The 11,341-nt window shown below is 36.6% G+C and overlaps 1 protein-coding gene across 1 annotated transcript in view; it reads left to right on the forward strand.

Annotated features, from left to right (window-relative positions):
• Positions 1 to 7,451, forward strand: part of rtn4r (reticulon 4 receptor) — a 109,473-nt gene extending 102,022 nt beyond the window's left edge. Inside the window, exon 2 of the mRNA XM_016539217.1 lies at positions 5,595 to 7,451. Coding sequence (XP_016394703.1) covers positions 5,595 to 7,012 — 1,418 coding nt within the window. The 3' untranslated portion in view covers positions 7,013 to 7,451. The remainder of the gene's footprint in view (positions 1 to 5,594) is intronic.
• The last annotated feature ends 3,890 nt before the right edge of the window (positions 7,452 to 11,341 follow it).

The raw sequence follows: 11,341 nt of genomic DNA on the forward strand, positions 1-11,341 counted from the left end.
AATGCAGCTTGGCTTCTCTGCAAAATGAGTAAGCGGTCGGCTGGAGCGCCACCACTATTATGAGTGATTCTCTTGAGTTTAGAAAAATACCAGAGGTAATGCAAAACTAATAGGTCGGTAAACATTTTGAGAATGCCACTATATAGATTGTGGCTGCAATGCAATAACTTGTTATGAAATGGGCTGTTGTTTCGATGGCATGACAGGATACTGGCATCCCCTTGACAGAAAAGGAGAAAAACAGAAATATAAAAAGGCAAAGCGGGGCTCCTTACTGGGATTAGAGAAAGGAGAGGCATGACCGGCATACTGATGGAGACGAGGTAGAAAAACATTGAGTGCTCGTATGTAGTCCATGTCTGCCAAATGGCCTTTACAGTGAAGGGCGCCCGGCAATAAAGGACACGGCTATGTGACTGTCCAGGGGACGAGACAATGCGCCAAAATAATTGGAGGATGGCTTATGACATTTTGAGTAGCTTTACTCAGCACTAAACAGATGAAAGACACCGAGGAACCCCAAGGTTAGAACGGTCGGCTACAGATGAAAAAAAGGGAGCTTTGAAAGTGGGTCTCCGCCGTGCATTGTGTGGGTGGGGATAGTCCGCTAATGACTAGAAAATAAAACAGGAGGTCTGGTAGATTCATGAAGCCTAACGTTTCAAAGCGCAGAAATGGAATATTTTTATCGTCGGAGAGGGTGAAAGAAAAGCGCTGTGAAGCAGAAAGACGGAGAGGAAGGCTGACAGCTCACTGGTGGAAGATGACAGGAGCGGGAGAGGGAGAGGGAGGATATTCGAGGGAAAGTGTAACACAGGGATGCTGTCAAGCCTCAAGCAAGCTCTATTTAACAAGCTGCAAGATTGAGGGACGGAGAAGAATTCAGGGAGCCGCGCAGGAGCGTCCACAGGCTCCTCTGCCTTCTGTATGTGTACGTGAAAATCTCACACATTGGTCTGATTATGTAAACGTGACGGTTGATGAAACAGTTGGTGAATGGTCACAAAATAGAGCTATTGTCAGTCCATCATCTAGATAGAACGATAGAAAAAAAGAAAGAAAGAAAGAAAGAAAGAGAGACAGACAGACAGACAGACAGACAGGCTTTATTTTGGCAAATGTGTTCATGTAGACGTTTTCAAGAGCCAGTGTGAATAAATCTAGATTTAAATTAAAAGAGACAAGATAGTCACATCATTTTGGATACGTATTATTCGTATCCTGCAGTGTGTGTTTCATTCATACTCGAAGTCGGAGAGCGCTCTCGTGCTGAAAGTCCAAAACAGACTCAGAGAAGTAGTAATAACTTTTGACGTGGCAGGAAATCCTTAATATGGACAAAGGCATCCAGTTATCACTGTAGCTAAGCTGAATAACAAGCATAAACCATAATTGATGAAACATGAAGACAATAAACGATTGCGACAATATATGGTTTATGTGTGTTTTTCAAGTCTTCTCCAGGTAATAAAGTATATGAATGATACAGTGCTAACTGACATAGCATTTATTACAGTACAGAAGCTATAAAATATATTTTCTGCCTTATTCTGTGATAAAAATTGAAAAAGTGTTTGTAGTATATAAACCAAACATATTCATAAAATTGTCATTAGGAAAATATATTTCAAATATATTATAGATTACAAATTATTGGTTATTGTCCAGCAGGTTTTATTTCTTAACCAATTAAAAGACATAATCATTTTTTTTGTCAATTAGACAAACATACATAGACAATTATTATTATTATTATTATTACCGTATTATAAGACCGTAATATAATACGATATTTTTTTCTTGGAAATACATCTGAAAAAACGAGGTCGTCTTATATTCAGGGTCTAGACTTTGACATGTCAATAATACACCCACAACACTAGGTGGCGCCAAATACGCATAAAACGAGTGTGCCATGAAATACGTAATGTAATGCGTGTTGTAAAGATCGCGAGTAAAACAAAAGAAAAAGAAAACCTTACAGCTGCATGAGTCGTGACTGTCACGTTAGCCTGATGACACCAAACTCCCTTTGTGATTTTAAGACTACAGTAAGATTTAACTTCTACTGTTAATAAGATTTTGGTAGGCTACTATTAGATGGATAGCCTAAATGTCCTAATTCAGATGGGCTACCTGTTTTTATTTTATTTTAATGGTATATCAAAAAGTGTATATTTTTTAAATGTGATTGTTGGTACATTTTACCAGTTTTTACCATACTTTCAAAACAAAAATTAAAATAGGAAAAATATGCAATATGAAAATAATTGAAGACAAAATGTGTTTTACTGAGAAAAAAAACAAGATTTGGTTTTTAAAAAGCCTTTTTCCAAAAGGTACATCTGAAAAAAAGGGGGTCGGTCTTATAATCAGGGTCGTCTTATATTCAGGCCAGTACGGTAATAACTTTTAATTTATATACTAACTTTCCATAACTTAAGGACACTTTACATTTGAGATAGAAATAATATTATGTGATTTATTGATATATATAAATTTTTTTTTTGAATGATGATATTTGTTTTCTCTCTAAATTTGAAAACTGACTAATTAAATAGTGCACACAGCAAGTAGTTTTAGTAAACCAGCTTCCAAGCCACAAGAGCAATGCTGTGCGTTCAAAGTAAATATGAATAAAGGAGCTTTGTTTGGATGGTGGTTTATAATTCTTATCCCACCAAAAATGACATCTATACACCTAAATGTATTTCATTTGGGTAACACTTTATTTTAAGAACCAATTCTCACTATTAACTATGCGACAATATATGGTTTATGTGTGTTTTTCAAGTCTTCTCCAGGTAATAAAGTATATGAATGATACAGTGCTAACTGACATAGCATTTATTACAGTACAGAAGCTATAAAATATATTTTCTGCCTTATTCTGTGATAAAAATTGAAAAAGTGTTTGTAGTATATAAACCAAACATATTCATAAAATTGTCATTAGGAAAATATATTTCAAATATATTATAGATTACAAATTATTGGTTATTGTCCAGCAGGTTTTATTTCTTAACCAATTAAAAGACATAATCATTTTTTTTGTCAATTAGACAAACATACATAGACAATTATTATTATTATTATTATTACCGTATTATAAGACCGTAATATAATACGATATTTTTTTCTTGGAAATACATCTGAAAAAACGAGGTCGTCTTATATTCAGGGTCTAGACTTTGACATGTCAATAATACACCCACAACACTAGGTGGCGCCAAATACGCATAAAACGAGTGTGCCATGAAATACGTAATGTAATGCGTGTTGTAAAGATCGCGAGTAAAAACAAAAGAAAAAGAAAACCTTACAGCTGCATGAATCCTGACTGTCACGTTAGCATGATGGGACCAAACTACCAGTTTTTACCATACTTTCAAAACAAAAATTAAAATAGGAAAAATATGCAATATGAAAATAATTGAAGACAAAATGTGTTTTACTGAGAAAAAAACAAGATTTGGTTTTTAAAAAGCCTTTTTCCAAAAGGTACATCTGGAAAAAGGGGGGGTCGTCTTATAATCAGGGTCGTCTTATATTCGGGCCAATACGGTATTACATTTGGCATTTCTGTGCCCCTCACTATCTATCTATCTATCTATCTATCTATCTATCAATCATTGGTTCATCATCTCTCTCTCTCTCTCTCTCTCTGCATGTCTATCTATATATCTTTCTAGTTGATATTCTCAGAAGGCTTCAGAAGAATCATATATTGAGGACTGTTGACATGTGAAGCTCAAATTGTCCAGAGATGAATATTTCTCTGAATCAATGTCTCAGTGATGTATGATATAATTCTCATTGATGGTCGTGATTTATCATCTGGTCTACATAATGGCTGGCCTCAAGAATGAATGAATAAAACCAGCATCTCTTATCTGAGTGCCTCCAGTGGATAAACCCACCCTCATACACATCTGTGCCACATCCATCCACACACACACACACACACACACACACCACTGGGCTTCAGATCAGAGATGAGAGAAGGCCAACTTATCTGTAACACACCAGAACCACTTCAAGCATGTTCACACTCGCTATACTCCCATGAGACTCAGATCCTTCCCCTGGCCCCATCTCACCCAACCACGCATCGAACACCCACAGCACACTTATCTTCCTCTGGACAGACTAAATGTCAACCCTTACACCATGCAGGAATGTGATTAGCTCCATCGTTGCTATTAGCACTAGCTAATTTCGTTCAAGGCTCCCTCCAATGTTTCATCTATCGGTCCTCTCAATTGGCTGACTTTTCTCGCTTGCGTTGGCTGATGGATGGGAATGGATCCCGCGGCACAAATTTTTGCTGGTAGCATTCATACATGCAGGCACAAGTACAGATAGGTTGTGCGCTCACAGGCAAGCAGGCTTCTTAGAGCTGTTGAATGTATAGAAGAGCACATTTGGTTGCGGTGTCTGAATTAAATACATGCTTTTTTTTAACTCATTTGAAATGGCTTATATTAGATTTAAATTTTTATTATTTAAAGGTGAAGTAATTTCCTGGAGAGATTTACTGTACAATTTATTTCCTTTACAATGTGCATCTTTTTTTCCCAGATAGGCTATATATTAAAAGTATTGTAATAGATGTTTGATATTATAAAGTGTTGATTATTAAAAGTACTGTAATGAATGTAGTTAAACTCTGAAATGTTATTTATTAATAAAAATGCATTTTATATTGTCGAAAAAAATGCATTTTATGTTGTCACTAAAAGCAAAGCAAATTATGAAAATATATGGAAATATTTACTTTTTATTATTCCGTTTCTATTATAACATTTCTACATACAGTTTGTTTAACCCATATTAATGTTAGATACACATTATAAATGTAGCTTTAAGACATTTTTATTTAAATTGATTTGTGAATACATTTTTACAATTGTGATATGTATCATTCCAAAGCAACTTGAAAGGTTAAGATTGTTTAATGTTTTTGAAAGACGTCTCTTGTGCTTATCAAGGGTGCATTTATTTATTATTAAAAAAACATTCATATTGTGAAATATTATTACAATTTTCTTTCAAATGTAATTTATTCCTGTGATGAAAGCTGAATTTTCAGGTGCCATTACTCCAGTGTTCAGGGTCATATTGTCATTTGATCCTTCAAAAATGTGTATGTATGCAGTATATCTATAATACAGAAATCAAATATATGTAGATATATGCTAATAATTTCTTATTATCAATGTTGAAAACAGTTGTGCTGCTTAATAGTTTTAGTGGAAACTGATGTAGGCCTTTTATTTTTCAGTATTCTTTGTCTTTGGTAAATAGATAGTTAGACCGTTAAACTGTTTATTTGAATTAGAAATCTTTTGTAACATCGTAAATTACTTTACTGTCGCTTTTGAGCAATTTAATGCATCCTTGCTGATTAGAAGTATTTAAAAAAAATGTGTTACATGATCACAGTTAAACATTCCCCTTTTTCCAGCTCATGTAAAATTGTTCAGCAGATCAACAGATTTAACAGCAAACATGAAATCATGTCTCCTGCCAAATGAAGTAGCTGATGTCTTGACCTTGAACTGACCCCTTGGCTTTTTGTCTCTTCTCAACAGGTGGTCACCTCCTCTGCCTGGTGTTATGGTTTAACCTGGTGCCAGTGATGAACGGCTGCCCAGCAAAGTGTGTGTGCTACAGCGAGCCGAGGCCAACCGTGGCCTGTCAACAGCAGGGTCTGTTTTCCATTCCCACCAAGATCCCCGTCCGAAGCCAGCGAATATTCCTCCAGAGCAACAAACTGACAGTGGTCCGATCGACCAGCTTTAGTTCAGTGCATAACCTCACCGTCTTGTGGATGTACTCGAATAACATCAGCCATATTGAGGCGGGGGCTTTTTACGGGTTGGAAAGACTGGAAGAATTAGACATAGGTGACAACGGCAACCTTCGCATCATCAGTCCCACTGCGTTTCGGGGTCTGACCAAGCTGCATACCCTTCACCTGCACAGGTGCGGGCTGTCTGAGCTCCCGGTGGGAGTTTTCCGAGGACTCTTCTCGCTTCAGTATCTCTACCTACAGGATAATAACCTTCTGGCGCTGCACGACGACACTTTCCTGGACCTGGCCAACCTCACCTACCTATTCATACATAACAACAAGATCAAGGTTGTGACCGATCACATGCTGCGAGGTCTCATCAACCTTGACCGCTTGCTCCTGCACCAGAACCGCATCATACACGTGCAACAGCAGGCTTTCAATGACCTTGGCAAGCTGACCACCTTGTTTCTCTTTTTCAACAACCTCACGATGTTGACAGGAGAGGCCATGAACCCGCTGGTGTCCCTCCAGTACCTGAGGCTCAATGGAAACCAATGGATTTGTGACTGTCGAGCCAGGCCGCTGTGGGACTGGTTCAAGCGCTTCAAAGGGTCCAGCTCCGAGCTGGAGTGCCACCTTCCGACCTCTCTAACCGGAAAGGACCTTAAGCGACTGAAAAGCGATGATTTGGAGGGATGCGTGGACTCCCCGTCACAGGTTCAAACCAGTATCTTCAACACCAAGGCACGCTCTGGAAAGTTCCTCTCGCTCGACGATCCTCTTGTCGAAAGCATTCCCAGGTGCTGTCTTTCGGATAACGACAAATCCTCCATTATCTCCAGTAAGTCCCTCCCGGATCCTTCATCCTACAACAGCCGACAGATCACCAACAATCCCCTGAAAGAGAAGGAGAACATCTCCAAGACCAAGTTTCGGGAGGTGGAGCGAACGAAAAACGACACTCATAATAAGCAGAGTCTCAATGACGGTCCTTTGGGAACCATGTCCAACAACCTCGACCAGACCTTGGACAAAATCAACCCAGATCTGCTGGACAATCTGGGACCTTCTACAGCACCAAACAGAAAGAAAAAAAAGTGCTCCAAAAAGCCCAAATCAGACCAGTATTGTCTAAAGGCTCATGGATCCACCGTTCAAGTATTGGCCGTTCTCTTTCTCCCCTTGTTCTGGTTGTCTCTGGCTTTGTCCTAGTTCATACTCTCGTCAATCAGTTTGCTCTTGACAATGACACAAAATACCTGCAGTAGCCTACGTGGACAGGCAAAAGACGATGAATAGGGGGTTACGATGTTGCCCCGCATGGTTGAGAATAAATTGTAATGCTAAAGACGCATTAAAAGAAATGGATGCCTTTACAGAATACATGAGATCTAATGTATATAAAACTCGGTGCCCAAATGTTTGTTCTATGTACTTTTAATGTGCTGTGTTTAAGCAACACTGCGGAGAGTTCCTTATTCCCACATCACCTCCAAAAAACATTGATAAGAAAGTGACTATTGTAGATGAACCACTAAATAAGAGAGAAAAAAAACCTTAAACCATGACTAAAGTACACCAGTGTGCCGAAAGCACCCAGGAATGTTGCCGAGAAGAAACCGAAGGGAAGTGACGTTCCCCCCCCCCCCCCCCCCCTTTTAAAAGTGATACATTTGTTCTTTGCTGTTTTTTATGTTTCTAAGTATTTCAGTAAAGACAAACGTTTAACTCTCCCCAAATACGTGCTATGTTCTGTTATGTTCCGTCATGACACACACTGCAGGTGGCATCTTGGGAAGGAATGCTGTCTATTTGTTCACCGAAATTGCGATGGAATCATAGATATGCATTTTATTTTGCTGGTGTACATGCATAAATATATGACAAATAAAATATCTCATTTTTTACAGTTGGCTTCTCATGTGACTGAAGAACATAGCATAGACTATATTACATGTAATATTATAGGTATATTTCAATTTTTTTAAACAAATTTAAAAAAAAATTTATATTCCATTAGGATTGAAACCTCAAAGGCACACATTTCTGTTCATTAATGAACTTTAACACAATCACTAATGATTCATCCATGTGTGAAGCTCAGAAATTCACAACTTGAAGCTTGCCAAAATCACCAGACATCTTTCATAACCAAATTAATGAATGTGACACTGACTGAATTTGAGACTACTCCTCGTAGTACAGGTTTCTTCCACTTGGCATTTACCATAGGGGACTTTAAAAAATAGTATGATGTTTGAGAAGCATTTGTGTGTGGTGTAAGGAAACGGTGATTAACAGTTATGACAAAATGCATGTCAGTAGCAGTAAAAGCTACATAGGCTATGTTTGACATTGACAATTGCCACTTACAATGCAATTATTGAAAGAACTATATTATTGCAATGACACCACTACACATTTTTAAAGATTAACCACTTGTCAATCAGAATTTTATGTAATTAGAAAAAAAAACACAATGCAGTTCATTAATGTTCTATTAAAAGTTCTAAATTTATAAGACATCATAACTAGAGATTTTTTTTTTTTATTACTGTTCAATTTTAACTTTCTCCTACACCTTTATATTTATTTATGCAAACTTACATTCACAGTTTACATTTACATTTATGTATTTAGCACACACTTTTATCCAAAGTGACTTACAAAAGAGGAACTAATTAGGAGTAAATAGAGAATCTCATTCTAATTTGTATTTAAAGAAAATATATTTTATAATTATACATTATAAATAATTAGTATAAAGGAGGAAGATTAAATGCTAATTTAAAAAATGTCAAAATAGTTGTTAATGTGACCAAATGATATACACAATGCATCCACTCAAGACATTTTATATTTTAAATTCAGTCCTAAAATATTGATATTTAAAGGATGCTACAGTGTTTTCTCAACTTCAACACCATAGGAACCCCATGTTCTCATATTCCATAATTACGCTAACATAATGGAAATGTACACCAGAGAACGATTACTTGATAATATATATATATATATATAGCTTAGATTGGTTGGTACTTTATCATTATAAAACCTGCAAAAATAAAACATTTGTTGTAGTAGCCTCCTTAACAGGACATCACAACAGTCTTACATATTTATTCAACTAAAATAGAATCATTGCACTATTTATTCCCAATTTAGACTGGAAATGTAATATGATTGAACAACCTCTAATCTGTAGTATAGACTATCAAACTGTAGGAATCCATGTTCTGTCCTCTCCCATAAACAGATGGCGGCCCATGCTGGGATTGTTTGCGGATGATGACCCATTGCTTTGTCAAATCTGGCCTGCGCTCAAGTCCTCGTCCACTGCCTTCAACTACTCGTGCGCTGCAGGAGTCTGGCATAAGAGAGCGAAGCACATATCAGTAGGGAGAGGTTTAGCCAGCAGTCATATGTTATACTAAACACAGTCCTGTCAGCTCAGTTACTCCCCATCTACACTGCTAGTGACACGATAAAACTAAAACACGCACATTATAATCAGTGAAGCCGTCTATAGCACGCACAATAAGCGTGCAATGATGAACAAGCTTTGTTGGTTATAATGAGAGTGTTCTTGGATTGCTGTGCTACACACTTGCAATGTAGATGGCATGTAATTATGAGAACAAACACCTGGGCCCGTATTTACAAAACATTTTATCTTACCACTAAGAGTTCTCCTAAATAGCAGTAAAAGTTTAGCTAAGAGTTTTCTTTTAAAACCTGTTCACAAAGCTGCTGAGACAAACTTTTACTAAGGAATAAAATCGATGCATTTTTGTAAGAAAAATATCCATATTCAGCCGTGTGAGACACTTTTTTTTATGGATGGGCGCTTTTTATTTCACTTTCGACTATGCACACAGTGATTGGCTGATAATCTCTGTCAGAGATTTATTCATAGGAATATTGTAGAGCACAATATTATGTTGCCATATTCAAATAAAGGTTTTAAAATAAAAATGTAAATTGCCACATTCAAATAAAGATTTTAAAATGCAGGCTAAGTGTCACTAATTAAAAAAGTAGGCTATATATTCAGCTAATTGTCAGCCTCTTATATGTATGCTTTCTTATTATTTGAGGCGCTGATTCCAAAAATAATGGCTGTTTGCACAAAACATGATGCCTTTCGAAGCATTTTTGCTTTTAAAAAGTGTTTGTAAGGTGCAGAAGTCTTGTATTTACTCTTAATCAGCAGAAAAATTGCCACAAAGACATGACTCCTGTCTTCCTCTAAGCCAGATTAGAACTACTTGTTTAATTCTCAGCCTGTTTTCACATACAAGATATTATTTCATGCCCAATCCTGATTTTAGGGTTATAATTATAGCCAGTGCAGTGACTGAAGAAAATGCAAACTTAAACCTACTTTGTGGGTGTTTTCAGGGGCGGATTTAGTGAATTGGGGGCCCCAGGCAAAATATAGGAATGGGGCCCTATACATTTGCACACATTTTCCTATATCAACCTTGAGGTTCCATTTTGTCAGCATAAGCCTGTGTGCAAAGGCTGTCTAATTCTAAACTTTAAAATACATTTATTTTTAGTTGTTTTAACTACACATTTAAATAAAACTGAAAAAATAATTAAAAGGCAATTATACATTTACACACCTAAAATACATATATCAAGAGCATGCTCACAGATGAGAACAAAACAGGTTGGATGAAGTGGATTTAGCCCGTCTTTTGTCCCCTTTTCCCAAAAAAAGCTTATACTACTGTTTCAGCTATTAAAATAGTTCAGTTTTGTATGTAATGGAAAAGTGATTATATTTCGTTTCGTTTTTTTATAAAGTAAATTTAGAGAAACATTGGGAGTATTTTTTTGTTCGTTAAATGTAAGTTTTTTTGTTTTTTTAAGTAAAGGCCAGCGGCAGACAGTGAATTGATCATAGTCTATAGCCTATGTTTGATCAATTTAGCCTTCTCAAATCATCAGGACTTGCCTAAAATAAAATCTATATATAAAACAGTTCAAGTATATCACAGTGTTAGTTTAAATGTTTAACCTATATAAATGTGCGCTGTTAGACGCATATCCAAGCGTTTGTGCGGAGGAGTGGAAGCTGAAGCGGGCTCTGCAGGACATGGAGGTGCCAGCGCGATCACTTGCATTTATTTCTAACAGTGGAAACAACTTAAAATACGCAGTCATTTTTGCTCATAAAGGTAAGAGTAATACATTATTCTAAACTGTAAAGGGTCTAGTTTTATTTGTGTGCACTCACAATATCAACAAAACGTTGTGCTTTTATAAAATAAAGAAAACAAACGCTTTCTGCCGTCTCGGGCTTGAACAGGAGCGCTTCACAATGATGAACCTAAACTCAGACATGATCAAAATATATAGAAAGCTTTAAATTACTACTCTAAAACGAAATAATTCAAATCGAAAATAGACTCCTAATAAAATAAACTCTTTCATTATGTAATCCGTGCATTTCTCTCTAAAGGCACATCCAATTAGGAGATGGCGAATCATTTTTTTCATCACCATAATTGATGGATGTCTAAAATATAAAAA

The sequence above is a fragment of the Sinocyclocheilus rhinocerous genome, unplaced genomic scaffold (genome assembly GCF_001515625.1).
Source record: "Sinocyclocheilus rhinocerous isolate Xijiao unplaced genomic scaffold, SAMN03320098_v1.1 scaffold727, whole genome shotgun sequence".
Taxonomy (NCBI): Eukaryota; Metazoa; Chordata; class Actinopteri; order Cypriniformes; family Cyprinidae; genus Sinocyclocheilus; species Sinocyclocheilus rhinocerous.